We start from the raw sequence: 21,914 nt of genomic DNA, 5'->3' as shown, positions 1-21,914 counted from the left end.
CAAAAGCAGTCCTTTATGGTAGCATATCTGCTACATTGTCTTCGAGACAGGCATGATAATATCAGCTTTAATCCTTTAGAATTATACATACGGCTTTTTTTTCTTATTTTTTATTGGTTTTGTATTTTGTTTCTTTTTTTTACAGGTTTAGTAATTTTTTTTACTCTGTTTTCTTTTTATTTTCTGTGCTGTTAGTAACATTCTTATTAAATAAATATTTAGTTACTCTTTGACTCATTTAGTTTAATGAATTTGTCCGTAATCAGGTGTTGACATAAGTATCCAATATGGCCTACCATGCTGAAATAAGGCCTAGGCCTTATTAGATATTTCGCTCTTGTTGTCTTTAAAAATTTACAAATAATGCATCTATAGCCAGTAGTACAAATTAAGGTAATTATTAGCTAGTAAGAAATATTTAGAAACGATTACTAAGAAAAGCTTAATCTAAAACAGCGTTATTTTACCGAAAATTTAAGATGAAATCGCCAGATTTTTATAAGAGAGCACAAAATCACCCACCACCTTAGAAGAACGCGTGTCAATTGGTGCTGGGATCGTGGATCGGGACGCTCTTGCACTCTACCGGGTTGTAGGGCATATGAGTACGTGTCCTTGAAGTATTATCCCGGTTGGATTTGTTTATCTATGTTTTCTGATGTATAGGCCTTATTAGAACGTAGGCCTTATTTGTATCAAGTACCTTAGATTCAAATGGGATTAACAACAGCTATTAATTTATTAACACTTGTGTAAGTTTTTTTTTCTTTTTCAGACTACAACAATAAAATACAAAAGAGATGTCTAATTCCCATTTTTTAGAAAAATTGTATTCAATTCTTTATTGCAATTCAAAAATAATAATCTAAATAATTTATATTCTCCAAAATGAAGATGGCACATCAAACTAAACAGGTATAAGTGGATGTAGTTGTAATAGCGGCGATTTTTCAACAAAAGTGTGTAGTCTGACAAAACATAAATCTAACCTGCCAAGCAAGTTCAATAGTAGACGGCCTCGGCGCAGACGCCCTTAGACTGAGCGGCGCGCGCGCAGGCGGCTCGTGCAGCGTTAGCGCGAGCAGCGCCCGGGTGTGAGCCGAAGCGAACTGTGCCGTGACCGTGCGCGCCCGGACTAAATAGGCCGTCGCTGGCTCCAGGCCCGTGATTGTTGCTCCTTCAGTTCTGTTTACGATGTAGGATAGAGCTAGTCTCAATGATTGTCACAGAAAAGGTACATAATACGACTTGAAGGAGGCATATGTTCAGCAATGGACGTCCTATGGCTGAAATGCTGAGATATGTGACTGGAACCTAGTACCTAACCTGCATCAAAGTATTCCAATCGCAAATTGCCACATATAAAGATATAGTACTTATGCCTATGCTGATGCTGAAGCAGTGGACGTCATATGGCTGAAATGATGAGGAAGAGTCATGTTATCTGTACTAAACTTTGAAACCTAGCACCAGGGAGTTTCCATCATAGCCGCCTTCATTGGAACGAGACCGAGGGGAGGTTTCCAGGACTCTAATCACTATCAAATTCATTGACACAGAATACTTACTCAGCGTAGGAGTCAATAGAATGCGCTGACACCGACACATTGTGCGTGTCAGCATCTCTCCAGGAGTCGGCGCTGCTAGAGTCATGCTTTCTATACTGCACCACGTAGCCTAGCACTGGGGAGTTTCCATCGTACGGCCGCCGCCATTGCAGCCTCACTGAACGAGAGGAGGTCTCGAGGACGCGGAAATTCGCCGGTGGCTCCGGTGGTTCTGAAGAAAATTTTTCATAGAATATCTTGCTAGAATTAGCGATGACGAAAAGTTTGAGTAGGAGAATATGAATCAATTGTCAACAATGTTTTGGAAGACTGGTTTTAGCTAACAAACTTATTAACTATGAAGAATGTGTTGGAATAAAGACTTTTGGTTTTTGTTCAATTTGCGCTTGATATGATTTGTAATAATTTAAAATTGTCCGGCCTCATGTAGAACATTACCTTGCACTGCCAAATGGACGAAGTGGTCGGACCGTCCATAAGGGTTGGAGGCCTGGCAGCGATACACTCCGGAGTCCCGGCGATCCGCGCGCTCCACAACGAGCTCGCTTCTCAGACCCTCGGCACTCCGCGTTTCTGATATGCTCATTCTATAGGACAATATTTTGTAATTGCGTATATTTATTGAGTTTCTGATAATTTGACAGTTGCATAAATGTCCCATACAAGGTGAGGTCAAAATTCTTATATATTGCCTCATTGAAAGAAATAAAGAAAAGAAAAACATTTAAACATTTTTGCACAAGATCCACATCATAGAGCTCTCACATTGAGCTCCTTCACTACATTTTCCAAGACCGGTCTTTTCTTTGGAGCCACTTTTCTCCCTCTGGGTCCAGCAGTGACTACAATAGCTGAAATTCTACGGTACCTGCCTATGTACCTAGCTATGCCTACCTGTAATCTGAATTGGGCAAAGCCCTCCCAGAGTGACTCCAAGTGGTAGAGAGAGGAGTGTCTCCGCGTGCCACACAGGCCAAACGAACCGTTTCTCCCAGCTTGGCTGTCACGTTTGCAGATGGTGTCTCAAATCTTGCTGGTTCTGTATTAAAGAAGTTGGAAAACAAGATATTAGGAAAAATGCAGGATAGTTTCGATCCGACCCTTACAAAAACATATTATGGAAACTACAACTTACCATTAACATGAATATTTAAAGTTTTCGAAAGCGCCGGGGCCACTCCGTTATCGGCCCTGCACCGGTACTTCCCCGAATGCTCAGCTCGAGCGGTCTCTAGCCTCAACGAACCGTTGCTAAGGACCACTGGGTCTGACACTCCACCTAGACTCGTCTCTGTGGTACCTAAAAAAATGAAGGCTTGTTGAAATTGTAAACTTCGTTTTAAGTCACGAAAGGGGAAGGGAGGAGGATATAGCAGCTATAAATTATGAAGCTGATGAGTCCTAAACATTTATAAGTCCTTATTCCGCATGGCTACGTTATACCTAACTTATCAAATACATTTCATACATTCAACATGCTCGTAATAAGGTCCAATTAACGTAAATCTAGGTGCCATAAAGGCGCTTGTATATACTTTAGTAAATAATGCCAAAGTTAATCAACGTCGGTAATTAGTTTCTGTGTCCGATCCCAGTGATCTACCTGAAAATTTGGTCCAATAAATAGCCGGAGATGGATGCCCGCGCGCCTCGCAGCTCACCGTGAGTGATCCGTTAAGCAGCACTGATGCATCGCTCGGCTCAATTTGCCAGTATGGTGGCACTGAAAAAATAAACTAAAGTTAAACCAGCAAAGTTCAAAATCGATTTTCACTAATTTTCCTTAAAATAGTAATCTTCCCGCTCCATCAATCGGCTCTCTGATTGCGATTTCGTTGCATTTTCATTGAACTTGTTACCTACATGTTTGTTTTTCATTCAATAGGAATCGCGCTAGGAAGTAACTAGGTCAAAGTCAGCTTACAAAGATTTGATTACCCGCCACAGATGCACACGGAAGTTCACTTGGGGAGAAATGTCACTGCTATTCGTGTCGCTAGACGTCGTGCGACGTCGTCTGACATCTTGTTATGACCCATTTCTACCAATTGACGTTGCAAGCAGCCTGACTTCTATGTATTCTAAGCTATTCTACGTTACCGTACCGTACCGCAAAGGTACGACATGTTGATACCATTTTAAATGCTGACTTAACACCTTATGTACACATGTTTGAACAAATAAATTTATCTTTATCTATCTTTATCTTATCTTTACCGTATTCTACTAAACAAGCCGTTCACATAGGTATCAAGATGTCAGATAGAGTCGTCTGAAGATTCACAGCATTTTAGGGACACGTGTTTGCGTGATATTATTGTTCTAAAAGTTACTGAAAATTTTAAAAATAAGCTGAATCTGATTTCAATTATAAAAGTAAATAAGATTACCCAATCATAAATATCTGGACCACGTTATAAACAAACGGAGCAGGGACTTTAACGAACTTAATATATTTCGGCCCAGTTACTAAATAAATTGATTTCTTTATTACCTCCCCGTCACAAAATATAAGGAACGGTCTTTATTGCTTTTCGTATCCGGCCCCAAATACATTTTGCGAAAAAAGAAAGGAGGAAAACGTAATTATTTTATGTGACCAAAGAGTCGGTAAATTAGATTTTAGTGACTCACCTTTGATGGCTAACTCGGCGGAAGTATTGGCCTTGCCGGCTGTGTTCGTTACCACGCATGTGTAGATGCCGCTGTGGGCCGCGGTCAGGGTTTTGAAGATCAACATGCTGTAAAATTCTGCGCCTCGCTCTTCCACCTAGACGCACACAAATGCCTTTTATAGACCGACAATTTTAATTAGAATTTAGTTCACTGATTAAAAAATTAAAATACTAAAGCGTTAAAGTAGATTGATGTTGATAGTATTTAGCATAAATAAAATGTTACTACGACAACACCTGACCTGTGAGCTAACACCCATTGTTTGGGATATTTTTTTCATGTGATAGTTGACAGACCTAATAATTTGAATGCTCGAATAAATCGCTTAGCTGATAAATCTTAGCACTAAAAATGTCGCTAGTTTTCGCGACATAATGCTTCAACTATGAGATAACAGTAGTTCCAAATGTATTACTCGTATAATGTCAGTTAACTCACATCAAAATTCCTAATTAAATCTAGCTTAACAATATCTTAATTGACACTTACTTGAAGTACACTAGAAATGGGCATCTGATCCTTGAGCCACGAGAAGTAGACGGGCATATCCCCTGAAGTGACGCTGCAGGTCAATTGCGCGCGGTCCCCTGCCCTCAGGCCGGGGGGAAACACCACGGGAGATAGTACCGGGGGGGACACCACTGTTATTTGAACCTGTTGGGGCAAGATCAAGTAGCTATAGATTTAGGATAGTTTTCATTTTACTTAATAAGCCTTATACGGAGTAATTTAAACCGTGTGTGGCTCGACAAGCCTAAAACTTGTTATTAAATATTAACAAAGAGTCGTGAAAGTGCATACGTTCATGGACCTATAAAAAAAGGCGGACGGAACTCGCGCCTCAACAAAACTGTGACGCAAAATTTTGGCGTTTGTCTATTGTGTGAGTGAATTTAGGGATGCCATGTTAGCCAAAACATTTTACCCATTTATTTTAAGAAAAACATACATGGGCAGATGTTACTTGGAAATGTAGACAGAATTAGTCCGTGCCATTTTAAAAGGATGAAAGGTGAATGCGTTGAGGTAGGCGCGAAATTTTCAATGTTCAAAGGATGATGGGCATATTTGGCGTTAAACCAACAGAAACAAAAAGTATACTAAATTAAAGCTTAATACTAGTACTTCATTTCATAGTATGACAAGAATCCTGAAATACGTGGGGATACGGAGATAGAGGTCGTTGAATATGCAAAGTTTCCATAGTATTTCACATCACATTAGGGTAATAAAAATAGTATTAGGTCAATTATATTGCTTTTATCTATCATACTGAGACTATTGTATCATATCTTACTATCGATTCTATCGATTTTGTAAGTATGTATACCGAATAAATCATAATCGATTATTCGATTGCAATAATCGATTATATTGCTGAAAATAAGGAATTGAATTAACAATCAAATGATAGTAATGATGGTAATCAATAAAATCGATTAATCGAATAGTTCATCGATAAATCGTTATTTGGCAATATCGATTAATAATCGATCCGTGATCGATTATGCGACAACACTACAACTTAACTGGTAGAAATCCCATTGAAACATGACTGTGTTCATGTCATTTCTCTAAATGGTACCTAGGTATGGTCCTACGCTTATAATGTACACTCAGCGGCACGGAATTTGGCCCAAGCCTAAACACCCAGATATGAGGCCAAATAGGTGTTGTATTACCTAAGTTTCGTGTGACATGTTAACAGAACATTTGTTTTTGTTAATTTAAGAGGCTAGATTAATAAAAAAATGCGTCTGTTTAACTTTTTTGACTCTAGAAACGCATTTCGTTGTTGTAGCGTAAAGAGTACGGGTAAGTTTAAATTCGATATTAAATGTTGTAAGGGTTTGGCGTTTTGTTTTTTGTTTTTAAATTAATCTTAGGGTTATTCTCGTTTCCGTAATTTGAGAATAATGTCCATTACTTCAGCTCAAGTTGCTCAAATAGTGCTGCTTAGAAGTCAAGGGCGTATGCAGCGGGAGATGGCTGAAACTTTCAATTTATGGCGTACAAACTTAAGATACACTTTAAAAAGGCATAAGCATACCGCTTTTTACACAAGAAGACCAAGAAGTGGGGAGTTAAGGTGTAAATCAGCGCGCGATGACCCGATAATCGTGCTTGCAATATCAAGAAATCGGGTTCTCACTACGTTTGAGATACGCCAGTGTTTACAAACAACAAGCCTAGTGAATGTCAGTGAGTACACAATAAGAAGAAGGATGGAAGATCATAGCCTGCATACTCGAAGACCAGCTCGAGGACCAGAACTTCTCCGATACCTTCGCGAAGTGCCACTTACGTTTTCTAGAGAACATGCAAATTGTACGTTAGACTAATGGAGTAAACTCTTTATGAAAACTGTCTGTTTGCGTAGAAACTCTTCTCCGCACCTTCTCTATACACTTCCACGGCCGTCTGGAGCTCTTAAGGTGACTCTGCAATCATCGATCCATAGAACTTTACTCCATTAGCCTTGCGCCCAATTTGCATGTTCTCTAGAAAACGTAAGTCGCACTTCGCGGAGGTATCGGAGAAGATCTGGTCCTCGAGCTGGTCTTCGAGTATGCAGGTTATGATCCTCCATCCTTCTTCTTATTGTGTGCTCACTAACATTCACTGGGCTTGCTGTTTGTAAACGCTGGCGTATCTCAAACGTAGTGAGAACCCGATTTCTTGATATTGCAAGCACGATATTTCAATATTTTAATGTCGGGAAATAAGTGATTGGATTATTATTTTGCCTGTGAAATATGATTCCTTAATTTTTGTTTGTTCGAACAGAACGGTTTTTACACAATTTCATCACACAAGACATGTCGTATTCGTGTTGTTTTTTCGCTGCTTAAATGTATCAACTGTGTGAAGTTTGCACTCGAAGTGGTGTATCAGGGTGTGAATGTGTGCGTGCCGGCCTGTACGTACAGGCAAGCTGGTGTATCCTAATGTCACAGTATTTTGTTGATGAGAATCCGTCCGACTTTTTTTATAGGTCCATGCATACGTTAAAAAATAGGAGTTGGGAGCGAGAGACAAAACAAAAGAATATCGATATTGGCATAATATTGGTCGTCGAAAAAATAATGAAGTTTTTCTTGGTGGCCAGTGTCGAGCAAGGAGTCCGGTAATGTGCGGTAAAAATATAACGTAAATAGGTCCAAAGCAGAACATAAAGGGGTAAGTTGATCCATCATTCATAAGAAGTAAACGAGCATGTCTCCCGAGGTGCTGCTGTAGGTCCTCCAAGTATGAGGGCCGGACAAGACCATGTCTCTCTCCATGCGTTGTGAACTTGTCAATGATTCACTCGCCGTCTGTACTGGAAGCTAACGTCTACCTCAGTCTCGCTTAAACTATTTTTTATATTTAAACATAGATTATTTATATAACATACAAGGCTTATAAATTAAAAAAAAAACGTTTAAATCACTTTCTTGGGGGAAGGTGCCCAGAAGGCTGGCCACATTGCATTAGCCACGCTAGATGGCCAGACAAATTCTTTGGCCAAGGTATAGGCTAGCCTTTGGATCGTAACAACATACATTAATATTTAAATAGTTATATAAATTCTATTATAAATAACCACTAACTTCTCTCTTCGCCAATTCTCCCCCAGGGGTTAGGACGGAACATGTCCACGTGCCTTTGTCCCTATTCCGGTCGACGTTGTGGATGGTCAGCTGACCACCCATCTGCTGGTAGCGAGAGTCCGCCCCGGCACCTCCTTCCCATTTCACTGACCTGGTACGGAGTTGGTACTTAGTTGGTTAATTAAAGTGGCAAAATAGATCTTTTAATAAAATAAAACTTAATATCGCACCCTTCCTGGAATAAGTACGCAAGTGAAAAATGCCAACTTTTCAGGAGCGTCAAAAAACTGTCCTAAAAATTTATTACCATTATTAAAAATATGTGTTATACATCAAAAGATACNAGTGTAGGTTTTTTGGAGTCGGTTTTTTTTTTTATAATCTGATTCCTGGTCTTTGAGTTGCAAGCATAGATTCAAACTTTTGAATGGTTAAATTACACAAGCTGAATTCTAGTCTTTAGTTTGAAACAGGCCAACACATTCACAGGTTCGAATGTATTCGTGCTGTCCTTATTGTTTCGTTTAGGAACGAAAGAGCTAGACTGTTAAAAGGATTAGTGAACGTCTCATCACTCATTCTGAGTAAATATCGTCGATATACATAGATAGGTAGTAGGTATGCATAAAGGACGCTGCCTGAGTATGAGCTACCAGCTAATATCAATATTTGCATTCGAACTGTTGTTTGAAAGTACGTAGTTACGATAATTTATGCAATATTTTTTTTAAACGGTGCACACGATAGTAGAATCTTCACCATCATGTTGCTACAATTTTATGATAAAACACCATCCTAAAAATCCAGAAAAACCGGTTGTTAGTAGGTACTAGCTCTACCTCAGATCATAGAAGGGAAAGCTCTACCGAATTGCTGCTTTTACACTGCGCGGAAATTAGCCAAGTCAAGTCAAAAAAAAAAACAGTGGGGTGGGGATGAAAAATTAATGAATTTCATCTCCACTTCACTGTTTTTTTGACTTGACTCGGCTAATTTCCGCATAGTGTAAATCCGCCAAATGACATTATTCTGTGGCTCTACTAACAACTAAGACATTTCTGAAAAATCGTAACCCTGAGAAAAAAAAACCATAGTAACTCAGGTTTTTACTAGCAGTCTAGCACATAGTAACCCTAAGCTTTGCACTTGGCAACAACCGGTTCGGCGTCACGAGTCACGGCGCGCGCACGTGCTATCAATAGGTATCACACCACGAGACCATGCGCCTGCGCACTTCAACTTCCAGAGTTCAACGAGTTTGACAAAGGAAATTCGACGATTCACGGAGTTGGAGCGTGATAGGACGTTTGCCGGATGATTCCAAAAATGTTACAGTGCGACACAAACTGTCCAATCCATAATAAATTATGTTTTCTGCTCGCTGAATAGCTTGATTTCACGCAGACACGGTTTTGAAATTATAAATATTTTCCTAATTTGCAAAAATTACCAGCAAAGACAACTTGGAGTCTTTCTGGTCCCGTACTTCTGATGGTCCGAAGGCATCTGTGAGTGTACAGACACAAACTATGAAAAATAAAGATAAGAAAACTAAACTCAGACTCAAAATAAACATCTGAAGCCAGACAAAAAACAGATTATACAATGTAGAGCCGGTATAAGGATGTCCATCATTTCCTTGTTTATCAAAATGCCAGAGTAAAACCGCTGCATTGATGATTCAAATTCAATAATTTATTTGTTAGAATACATTCAACTTCAAGGCCAAGAAACGTCTCTCATTACTGACCTGAATATCGACTAACCGTACATTATGGTTGACTCACCATAATGCATACTTAGAGTGGAAAAACAATGAAACGTTTGCTCAGACTTGCAGTCGCAGACAGTGTACATATTATTATCAATTGCGATAAGATTTTAAAAACGAATTTAATCTGTCTGTCTTATCTGTCTCTACGACGATAGCATTATGTGGTAGATTGTAGAATACATACTGTAAGTAACCTACAGTAGCTTTATTGGGACAAGAATAGTAAACAAGCCAAATTGTAAACTCTGTCAGCTCTATGCTAACTAGATCGGGATAGTTTCAAAACGAGTTTACTTTTAATAAGTCTGCTTTTACTTTGAACTTGATTGTAGTTTATACTTGATTATTTATTTAACTGTAGGATGATATAGTGAATGGTGACCTTAGACGGAGCCTGTTGTCACAGAATAAATAAACCTTTACTCGAGTGCTGTTGTCGAATAAGATGTCTCATATCCACTCAGGGTTAGGATGCACTGTGGGTACAAAGAAGGGATGGATTTACGTAGTCTCTTTAACATTAAGGGGACAATAGCCCATTGCTGTCGGGGTCAGACTGGCCATTATTGCGTGCTCTGTGGACTGACCGAATCGAAATTCGAGGAACGCGAACCCTGACAACTCTGGACTATTACGGTGAACTCTCTCCTATCACAAGCATTATTACGAGGGTTTAACGGGACATTTATCCTTTAAAAATATGTCAGTCGTCTGTAAAAATGGTGGACATGAAAAAGCTCGTGGGAGTTACAGAAAACGTCTATTTTTATTTATTTTATACGATCGCAAATACACGTCACGTCATTCATCTTTCTGCACTAATATATTGGCTCTTGCAGCGGAAAATTCCACATGCAACAAAGTAATCGTTCTATATCATGCGTCGCGTTACCAAGCGAACAGTACAGTCGAGGGCATAACTTGACCTTTATCCTTGGGCATAATAAGGATCTGTGCCAAACTCTGATTATAATGCCCTGGATTAAGGATCTGTGCCAATTGTCAAGCTTGATAATGCCATTATACTTGTAAGTACATTTACTGAAATTGCACTGCATTTGGAATACGAGTATCTTAACAGCCGTTAATCGTCATCCTGCGGAAACTATTATAGAAGCTGATAATATGATGATGGGCAGAAATTATTGTAGAAGCGGTTGACATGATCATGATGATGGTCATGTGTGGACGACGTGTGTGTATTTTAATTTGTTGAAGAAAAAAGAAAATAAAGAATCATTATCCTTCTGCAACTTATAAATAGCCAGGAATGCCAGGATCTGTGACAGTCTGACCGCCAAAGACACCCAAGACCCAACCAGTGAAGGTTAAGTAGACCCGAGGAATAGCTGGAATCCTTAACGAAGTTAAATCTAAAAATATTTGTCTAGTAAACTGTACTATGTGTTATATCTCTGCATCGTGCTATTACAATAGGAATAGTGATGTCAGACCATGACCTATCATAGAGACAGATTAGCAGAATTGCTTGTCATGTTAAGGGCGCTTTCAAGTAAGTCGTTTTGAGCTGGACACCTACTTATATTCTGTGGCTGGACGTTAGTCGTGTGTTTGCAGAACGCATCACACAACGCATAAAGAAAATTGCATTGGAATAAAAACGCCAATTATTACCTACCAAGAGTGCTTATAATCCAATAAATGTAGGCAGCATGTCCTTTTTAATCCGATGAGGTACTGTCCAGTAACTCTCCAGTAGCGCCAACTAGTGAGCGCGAAATCAAATACGGTAGCCCTATTATATTGCTATAGCACAACTCTCGTTTATTTTCGGACAATATAGATTTTGGATACTTGAAACAATTTGTTATTATTTTTTATTATCATCATTATCTCCTACCACATACTTCATTTCACTGATTATCAACAAGGCGCAGACATTCAAGGTCCACTGTAGTTTACCTAATTTTAAAGTAAACATAGCAACAGCTACTAGGTACCTACCAATGTAATCGTGTCTATTTTTATATAATTTTATTATACCTACCATATGTATTGGTAAACTTATTTTTATCATTGATATTTATTACAGCATTGATTAACTTGGTACCTCAGATCATAGAAGGGAATAGATGTGAAACGGGGGCGTGGCGCGTGTCTCCGCGATATGCCCAGAAACGAACATCGACCGCGTAGCTAGGTTAGTCGCGATTCAGTCGTACTAAGGAAATGTTCTCCGATATTTTGGATAATGCGTCGTTACGTGCAATAAAACAAGTGAAACGAACGAACTACAGGAACAATGGAGTCATTTACTACATGTAAGTATTGCAAATCCATTGGTATTTTGCTTATAAATAAAAAAAACTAAACATTTTTACGAACGTATTCAGTGCCGTAACAGTTACTGCGATATCGAAATCAGTGGTGATAAAAATTCTAACACACTTGTACATTGACGATTTAGTTAGCAACCACTTTATGTCGTGCTCAACTACTGCGCAATGTATTTAATTTCTTCCGATATCCACTGTCGTGTGAAAATACACAGTACGGCCGCATGTGCCGGTCGTAACATAGTGCCGTGCTCGTGTTCTAATGCGGTTTCCTATTATCGATAAATAGAAGTAAATTATAATTTTCCATTTTGTAATTTTAAATAAAAAAATGATGTTACAAAAAAAATAATAACAGTAGAAGTAATTAGTAACTGTCAACTATGTAATTACTATAAGAGCTAGTTGAAAGCCTAATATAGGCATTATTTTGGTAAACATAATTATGCGGTACGCAGATCGCCATAATTAAAAAGTAAATGCGTGATAGTAGCTATTATTAACGTATAATAATAAAAAGGTTTTCATACATAAGCATTTTGTGAAACCAGTTTCGAGCCTTGCCCCTAGCGATTTAAAGTATCGATATCTTGTCGACTCCATTTTATCTTTGTTCTCTCACTAGCGTTTTCTATGTGTGCGTCACGTCACGCGGCCATTGATTGGCCATAATTCACGCCTTCTGGCCAATCACAGCACTTTTAAGACGGTTGCACATGTTGTCGTAGACTCTCAGTCGCTTTGTTTTTACACAGTTGAAAGTGTGTGTGGGAGCTGTGGTGGGGGAAATGTGGGGACACTGGTTCTCGTTGTAGTTACGCGCGACTTCATATCTATTCTCTTTCTATGATCTGAGCTTGGTACCCTATTCATTTTCCTAAGTTTCTTAGGTAGGTATATTATTATTAGTTTTCTTTTTATGGTCGGTGCTAGTGTTGCTATAATTTTGGTATTTTTTTAAATCTATTATTTCCTTTTATTACTTTTTTGACCATACATTTTTTTTGTACATTTTTTTTCTTGTCCTATTGATTTTTTTATTTATTGCTCGTCAGAAGATGGAAGAACACACATTTTATAGGTATAGATAGATTTCACTGCGTTCAATTTAAAACCTAGATCGCAGGCGCAATTCCAGCCTGTGCTATAAATGATCATAATGGACGTGGTGTAGCTTTTCTAATATCAACTCTAACACCCTTAATTAAGGAACATCCGCGTTTATAAGTTCAACCTTGACCGTGACTGGCATTGAAGCCGGTCAAAAGTGTTATACTTTCGTGTTTATTAATAAGTACACATATCAATACGGTATTCCTGATTAGTTGTATGAACTTGTATGGCCAGTTGTATGATGCAAGAAATAGTACTTTTACAACACTCATTCTAAATTGTTCGACCAATGAGGACTTGTATTGTAGATTCATCCTTAGATACAATTTTAGTATTTTGTACTTTTGACTTTACACCGTACATTGATTTGATATTTATATTCCAGTTTGCTAATGATAATCTTAGATTAATTGCTTTTTGATTCTATCTTTATTTACCTAATGATTCAGATCATCAAACTATCATTACCTACCTACCGCCACAAATTCATACATTAGCTAGCTGGTAACTTATCCAAAATCATTAGGTAGGTACCTATCTAGTTACTATTGATATCGGAATCATCATCAGCTCATGACTTTAAGGCTGAGTTGCACCACTAAACTTTGACCGTAACTATCACGATAACCGGTGGTTTTTGTATGCAGTTTGACAGATTTTTGACGTTTGTTACAGTCAAAGTAACATGGTGCAACCCAGCCTAAGTGTAGTCAAATTTGGTCGACGGCTTTATACTTTTAAAATTTTATGCTAAGTCGTAATCAGCTCTTATCTCGATTAAATAGAGTTTAAAGTTACTATAATTGGTCCTTGTGCTAATACCAAAGAAAACAATGTAAATTGATACAGTAGAGTAGGTATAGATATCAGCACATCAGACTACACATTTTCGTTGCAATATAACCTCTATTGCAACTACATAAGATCTAATCGATTTAGCTAGACGTGCTGTAGGTACGTTGATCCGCGGTCAGAGGTCGATACCGCGCACGAGACGTGATACTTATCGCTTAAATATTAATCCATTCATTATGTAGTGCTATCGAACATAACAAAGAATGCAATAAGGTCATGTGACATGCAGCCTTGTAGCAGAATATTCTTTGAAAAAAAAAGAATAAATAACCCTCCTTCTGGCACAGTCGGGTAAAAATAAAACATACTAATCTGGTGTCAGTGTACGCCCTTGACGGCATTTGCGCACAATCGCAGACAGATATTATACAGTATAGATAGCATACTGCTGCATTTTTTTAGGAAGGAAGGACCCATGAGATAAGTACTTATTATAGTGAAGACTAGCTATGCTCGCGTGAAAATAATTTGAATAATATTTCCCGTTTTTACAAAATTTTTCTTTACTGCAACGCCCCTATTGGCTGTGGTCTTCCTTGATAAATGGGCTATCCAACACAAAAATAACTTTTCAAATCGGGGACCAGTAGTTCCTGAGATTAGGGCGTTCAAGCAAACAAAAAGATGTAGTCCAGCCCAAAAAGAGCCTGCTGTGTATATCCTTGCTAGCTATGAGAGCACCTACTATTTTTTCTGCTAAAAAATGTTACCAAAAAAACAACGGCATCTTAGCTAAAAAAGACAAGCCGGATGACTCGACAACTACAAAAACATTGATTTTGTACAGACGTCAGCGCATAAATCAAAATTGAATCTTATGTCGTCACAATATGGCGTGATATGCAGCAAACATGTCCTCGTAGGTAAAGTCTGATGTGCTAACGACAGTGAATGTCTGTGAAGATGATTCTTCTTCAACAATTCGACGGATTCAGATAATTCGAGACCTAGATCGTCGTCCGGATGACTTACAATAGAGTGTGCAGGACACTGGTCGTTAGTAATTTACACACAGCTATGGTTATTTCAAATGAAATGTGGATATCGTAATACATTTTTGCTGCAAAATAGATCCTATCACGAATACATAAGATTTTAGTGCTTAGCTTGATGTGAATAATAATCAATAATATTAAGTAGTTACAGTATTGATTATAAAAATTCTAAACCCATTATAACATGTCTTTGTAAGAGATCAGAAACGTTCTCGGCTACCATTCACCGGTCCCTTACTCGGTAGACCAACAAACTGGTGAAGATTGCTGAAAGCGCCTAAGCGATCATGCTCATTGATCCTTATATCTCGAAGAACCTAGAGGAACGCCGTTATCCAGCAGTAACGTTTAGTTGAAAGATTGTGCATTGTTGTGTTCCGGCAGTTAGAGGTAAAATAGCCAGTTCCTCCGTGGTTGAGGATTCCGGGTGAAGCTCGCTTCCACTTTCGGCCTGATCATCACTTACCATCAGGTGAGATACAGGCCAAGAGCTTCCTCGTTGTAGATAAAAAAATGATAGTACTTTATAGTATTAAAGGTGCCTATTTATTTCATTTCATTTCATTTATTGCATTGTATTACATGTGGTTTTATCAATCTAACCCAATATGTTTGTCTCCAGTCTTTCCGCCCGCTGCTGACGTGCGCACCCGTGGCGATGGTCAGCTTCGACCGCAACGCGCACACGCAGGACCTCACCAAGAACATCCAGTACATCAGCAACGACAAGCTCAAGCTGACCGCCGACCCTGCCACCATGAAGTGAGCTACTTCCTCATTTCCACAGCTTATTTCCACGTTAGTCAGTTACGACAAACCTACACCACTGAGCTCAATCCTAAGCTATTCTTTTCCAAATGCTGACTTCTAACCTGACTGACCTTGCCAAAGTAGTTTTAAAGATCAAAAGTTCAATCACTGAACAGTGGAATGTCTTCAGCTGCACCAGTAGTCGCCATTCTTCTGCTGAGGGACTAAAACTTTATTACATGTCGTTTCTCTGTAAAATTATATGATCATTTCTTTAACTTAATACCTGATGCTTGTCAATAAGAAACCACTTAAAAATAACTAAAGACCACACAGCAGTCTCCTATCTACAGACACAGTATCATCAGTTCCACTGTCAACGCTTTCACGAAACAGTGCCACGTTTGTCTTAGTTGTTTAACCAGGTTTGCTAGGCCTAAAGACCTAGATCTTTTAGCTACACAGCTTGCACCGCATCATAATTAGGAGGTCGGTTCCAACTTAGACCTTTGACATCTTTAGCTGGACGAATGTTTGAGGAAAATCGCCGATAGTGATGTCCCGCTTTTCCGACTTATATGGCTTACCGAGGGAAACGTCAGGTTTTAAGTAGGTAGGCCCTGCCCTTCTAGCAAGGAGAGCCCTACATAACCCACTAACTGCCCCCGCGTCTAGTGGGTATACAAATTCATGTATTTTCCTGACGATAACAATAGTATGACTTTCTTGGCTGGACCCTAATGCTGTCCCTTTGCAGGTTGGACAAGCAACGGAACAAGCCGGTCTGCGTGATGATCAACTGGCTTCTAGCGCGGCAGAAGCACGTCATGAAGTATGCCACGCTATACCTGGAGCAGGGCTTCGACGTGGTCTCCGTGTCCTGTACGCCGTGGCAACTCATGTGGCCGCAGAAGGGATCGCAGGTATTGAATTATTTTAAACTTATGCACATTGAAGGTACAAAAGTGTAATACCATACGGTAATGCTGTATGACATTCTCTGCCTCTTCAAACTTTGGGCCGAGCAGAAATTACAAAAGGAGTCATTTAGTCTCCACCATAGGGGGATCTTATTTACCAGAGGCAAATGGAGGATTTGAACTACACTCCATATGCTGGCCAGACGAGTTTAGGAGGCCTGATGTTAGCATAGTTGTTCTTTAGTCAACCTTTAACTTCTACCACGTCCACTGGAAGAATAAGAGTGGTCGTGGTTTTAACTATACTCTGCTGTAACCACACCACTTTTATCACTGCTAATAAGAAAGAGACAAAGAACCCCAGCCCCCCTAGACAATTGTCAAAACGAGGTAATGTCGAAAGGCTTTTCGTCGATAGCTTCGGCGTTTTCTGTGTGGAGTAATGGAGTTACATCGCTCCGTGAACGGATTCGATTTCCGATTCTATCAAAAAGTGTCACTTGTCTAGGTTTAGGCGCATAATGTCAAAAGCGCAAAATGTCAAATCCATAAAAATCTTATTAATTTATGATATTTTTATCCTGCTTTAATTTTGTTGATTAGTTTAACCGCTGATTTATTAAAATAAAGAAGAAATTAGGTTAGGTTTAAGATTTTTCTGGATTTGACGTTTTGCGCTTTTGACATTATGCGTCTAAACCCTTGTCTAGACCTTACTTTTTTGACAATCATATTCACGTTTCACAGCCCCTCTATGATTCGAACCTTGAACTTCTGGATAAATAGATCCAGACCTCTTATCACTAAACCACGAACCTGACTTGTCTTTATTCCCACAGCTGGTAGCAGAGGACTTGATCAAGTTCATGGCAGCGAACGAAAACGACCAGCCGATGGTGATCCACGGTTTCTCCGTCGGCGGGTACATGATGGGCGAGGTCTTCGTCCGCGTCATGAGGAACAAGGCTCTGTAAGTCATCCCAGAAGTGTTGAGATTGTGTATTTGGGACAAAGATCCCAGTTAGCTAAGTTACTGGCACATAGCTTATTAGCTCACAAGATAGGCCACTATAGTTGATGTTATATTCTGGTCTGTGAGCACGTAGAATTTTGCGACTGTGCGACGGGCGCACGCAGTGAGTGTGCGAGCGCGACTGCAACATAATTACGCGCGAGCGATAAGGATGGGTAGCTTGGGGTCATTGGACAAAATTCTACGTGCTCACGGACCAGGCTTTAGTGTGATACGCAGACCAGCGACTTTTAGTTAGCCGATAGTTGGTGGGTCGGCCTGTTAATGTTCTTCATACAAATTAGAAATGGGCCCAGCTATCTGCTAACTAAAAGTCGAAGGTCTACGCCTAGGCTAAAGGTTTGTTTTGTCACTTGTCATCCGCTTTGCACTGGAAGTCGAACTTTAACTTCGAACTCCTCCTATGTTCTTCTGAACTGAAAGTCATCCCAAAAAGCTTGTGTCGTTTTAGCAACATAAAAACATACTTCCAAAATTGTTATAGTACTACTACGAGTATAGCTACCAAAGCTTACTAGTGTTTTGGAATTTCTTGCATGTCATGATTAAAAATATAACATGTGAAATTGGCTCTGTGCCCGAAAAAATAATAACATTGACCAAAAGGACGAAATACACGTAAGGTACAATGAAAGGCATACTTCTGAACTTAGGCATAATGTATTTACCACTAGGTAGTAGCTTTGTAGTAAGCTTTTATTCTATAGACTTTATATGACTGCGACAGACAACAATTCTAGCGTTTAACTCAGTCAGTGCCTGAGGTATGGGGGCGGCACGGGAAGGTTTACTTTGACATAGTTATTATGACGGGAAACTACGCAACATCTTTTCTTCCAAAATACCCCAGTGCCTGAAGACGAAAGTCTACAACCAATGTGTGTTACCTGTGATGACTTATGGCTCGGAAACGTGGCCCCTCACTATAGGCCTTATACAGAAGCTCAAAGTAGCACAGCGTGCTATGGAGAGGGCTATGCTCGGTGTCTCTTTACGAGATCGAATCAGAAATGAGGAGATCCGTAAACGAACTAAAGTCGCTGACATAGCCCGACGGATCAGCAAGCTGAAGTGGCAATGGGCAGGGCACATAGTACGCAGAACTGACGGCCGATGGGGCAGCAAGGTTCTGGAATGGAGGCCGCGTACCGGAAAACGCAGCGTGGGTCGTCCACCCACAAGGTGGACCGACGACCTGATAAAGGTAGCAGGAAGGCGCTGGATGTAGGCCGCTACCAACCGTGCGATGTGGAAGTCATTGGGGGAGGCCTATGTTCAGCAGTGGACGTCCTGTGGCTGAAATGATGATGATGATGATTATGACGTGACAAAGCATATAATTTGTAAGAAAACACAGGAGATCTGAAATCTCGCTGACATTTGACGTTACAAAAACACTCATGTGCCGCTCCCATATCTCAGGTACTGACTGAGTTAGCGGTAGACCTGTAGTAGGTGGTACACTTATTTTCTGTATGGCTGGGGTGTACTTCCTCTGAAGTCTACCTTTGAGTGCGTACTAAATCGGCGTATCGAAGCCTTTAAGCCGAACGTCCACCGCCGGCTAAACTGAGTTAGTTTAGCTTAGCTCGCATAGTTGAGCCAGTTTTTCATACATGTGCGTCCACAGCAAACTATGCCAGCTAAGCTACGTGAAATGCCCCAGCTAAGTGTAACTAACTTAGTTCGGTTAACTCGACGTTCTAGCACAAACTGACCATCACTAACGTAGTTTTAGCTTATTTATTGGTGGACGGACAACGTAGTTCTAGTTTAGCTTAGCTTAGTTCACTGAGTTTAGTTTTCATTTAGTTTAGCCGGCGGCGGCTTTAATTTAAACCCATAACATATTGTTGTTCGTATTCTCTGTCTTATAACTTTAATAAAAGTATTATTGTTTCAGCTACCAACCCGTCCTGGACCGCGTGTCGGCCCAGATATGGGACTCCGCGGCGGATATCAGCGAGCTGACCATAGGTGTCCCGGCTGCTGTCTTCCCCAAGAACAAGATTATGCAGAAAACGCTCCGAGCGTATATGGAGTGAGTATACAGTCAATACTTCTTCTATCGGCTGCAGGGTTACTCCGAAAAACGTTATCCGACGTTTCAAATGTTGCCATCCCTCTCACGTAAAGCGAGATGCCAGCATGAGCGACGGTGACAGATCGACATAGACCTGCTGTAAAGACCTGGTCACCTGGTGTTAGACTTTAAGCAGCAGGCCATACGTTCGTTCGTTCAAGCCAAATGACGTCCACTAGACAAAGGCCTCCCCCAAGGATTTCACTTTGGTTCTCCTGTGGATCTCCTCATTCCTGATTCGATGACGTAGGGAAACTCCGAGCACAGCACGCTCCATTGCCCTTTGGGTGACCTTGAGCCTTATGAGGCCATACTAAGTCAGACGTATGACAGCTATTTGTGGGACGCGATGGCTTATAGAGCCAACCAAGCAATGTATACCTTCACTTATAATTCAAATTCTTTATTAGCACGTAGGCCTAGCTATCATAATAATATAGGTATTTATTTCCTAAAGTACTACGTTGTTGCTATTACGTTTTAGTTTTCCAGACTTATCACTATCATTTGACGTCACGAATGTTTACATTCCAATAATAAAATTCCAAATATAATGTATTTATGCAATAAAAATATTTGGGAAGTCAAAACACCAATTATTTTAAAATGTAATAATAAGCAAAAGATAAATAAAGTAGGTATTCTTTTAGCATTATAACAGTGACCCACAACTGACTTTTTAGTATTATATTATCTATCACTAAGGGTAATATCAGTAAATTATCTCTAGTATAATAAATATTGCTGAAATCTATTAATTCGGAACTAACAACTTGGATTAGTAATAATATCGCCGAAGTTTGAGCTTTGTTTATCAATAAATTGATCGACCCAATATAATACATGTGGAAGGCCGACAAAGTGTTTGTTTTTGTATTTTAAACCTTCCATTTTATACTATACATATTACTATCTACACTAATATCATTAAGCTGAAGAGTTTTTTTTTGCTTAAACGCGCTAATCTCAGGAACTAACTGGTCTGATTTAAAAAAATATATTTTTATGTTGGATAGCTCATTTATCGAGGAAGGCTTTAGGCTATTATAGCATCACCCTACAGCCAATAGGGGCGGAGCAGTAAAGAAAAATATTGGAAATATTACTCAAACTATTCTCACGCGTACGAAGTCGCGGGCACAGCTAGTTTCAGAGATAAAGATAATTCATTTGTAATCAAATAACATACAGGAAATTTGAAAATACTATCATCACGTATTTGATTGCGTAATTTTAATCTTATCGTGGCACGTGTATTCAAATCTCATGAAAAACGTGTATTCAAATCTCATGAAAAACGTGTGTTGCCGAATTTTATTTTGGCATTGAGTAATCTAAAAATATCGCATGATCTTCCAAAATTAGACGGAACTCGAAAAAGCGACAATGGACTTTGGATTGAATGGACAAGACATTCAGCCAGATTTTTTCAGAGTCACTGAACTTAAAATATGTAAAAAGGTGACCTTTACGGTAATATTAAACGTAGCGAGCGTGTAATAAACAATATCAGGAAGGATGTCAGGGACCCATTCTCTCAACTGCTGACCTGTAGCTGAAAATTATTACCTGTCATCATCATAAAAGTGTTGAATATAAAACCCGATCGGGCTAACTGGGCACGTACTATCGGCAACAGTGTTAACTGCCCATTGCCGGTCATGTCTCGTTCTATCGCAAAGAATCACCATTTGATGAGAGCGAGAGCAAAAACGGTAATGGATAGTTAACACTGTGGCCGTGTGTACCTCGATGGAATGCGACTCTACCCGCACACCTCCGCGTTTGCCACGTCCGAACCAAAGCGTCGAAGTGACGTCACAGCCGCTCGGTGCGCAGCTAACTCGTCCGGATTGTAGTGCGGCATTCTCTTAGCGGACGAACTGTAATAGAATTTTTATTTTATTTTCAGGTACCACCTGAGGACTTTCCACGACGCAGCCACCACACACTACATTCGCTCGTCGCAGATGTTCCACAGCACGCTGTGTCATGCGCCCGCGCTATTTCTGTTGTCCCGTAGCGACCCCGTAGGAGCTGAGAGCAGCAATCGCAGCGTGCACGATAGCTGGGTCAACCTGGGCGTTAAGGTAACACTAATGTTTCATGGGACGCACTAATGTCCCGTAATTACCTCTTATAGGCGCCGAGAGCAGCAATCGCAGCGTGCATGATAGCTGGGTCAACTTGGGCGTCAAGGTAACACTGATATTTCACAGGACGCTGTACTTCTGATGTCCCGTAGCGACCCCGTAAG

At 39.9% G+C, this 21,914-nt stretch overlaps 1 protein-coding gene across 1 annotated transcript in view; it reads right to left on the bottom strand.

Annotated features, from left to right (window-relative positions):
- Positions 1 to 21,914, bottom strand: part of LOC114356490 (Down syndrome cell adhesion molecule-like protein 1) — a 70,153-nt gene that overhangs the window by 13,089 nt on the left and 35,150 nt on the right. Inside the window, exons 8-16 of the mRNA XM_028309701.1 lie at positions 7,838 to 7,988; positions 4,734 to 4,898; positions 4,203 to 4,338; positions 3,172 to 3,291; positions 2,704 to 2,868; positions 2,463 to 2,607; positions 2,007 to 2,155; positions 1,569 to 1,779; positions 990 to 1,185 (exon numbers count right to left, since the gene is read on the bottom strand). Coding sequence (XP_028165502.1) covers positions 990 to 1,185; positions 1,569 to 1,779; positions 2,007 to 2,155; positions 2,463 to 2,607; positions 2,704 to 2,868; positions 3,172 to 3,291; positions 4,203 to 4,338; positions 4,734 to 4,898; positions 7,838 to 7,988 — 1,438 coding nt within the window. The remainder of the gene's footprint in view (positions 1 to 989; positions 1,186 to 1,568; positions 1,780 to 2,006; positions 2,156 to 2,462; positions 2,608 to 2,703; positions 2,869 to 3,171; positions 3,292 to 4,202; positions 4,339 to 4,733; positions 4,899 to 7,837; positions 7,989 to 21,914) is intronic.

Source organism: Ostrinia furnacalis, unplaced genomic scaffold (genome assembly GCF_004193835.3).
Source record: "Ostrinia furnacalis isolate ACB-3 unplaced genomic scaffold, ASM419383v2 OfSCF2810, whole genome shotgun sequence".
In the NCBI taxonomy this organism is placed as follows: Eukaryota; Metazoa; Arthropoda; class Insecta; order Lepidoptera; family Crambidae; genus Ostrinia; species Ostrinia furnacalis.
Note: the sequence above shows the minus strand (reverse complement) of the source record. Positions and strands in the feature narration are given on the sequence as shown.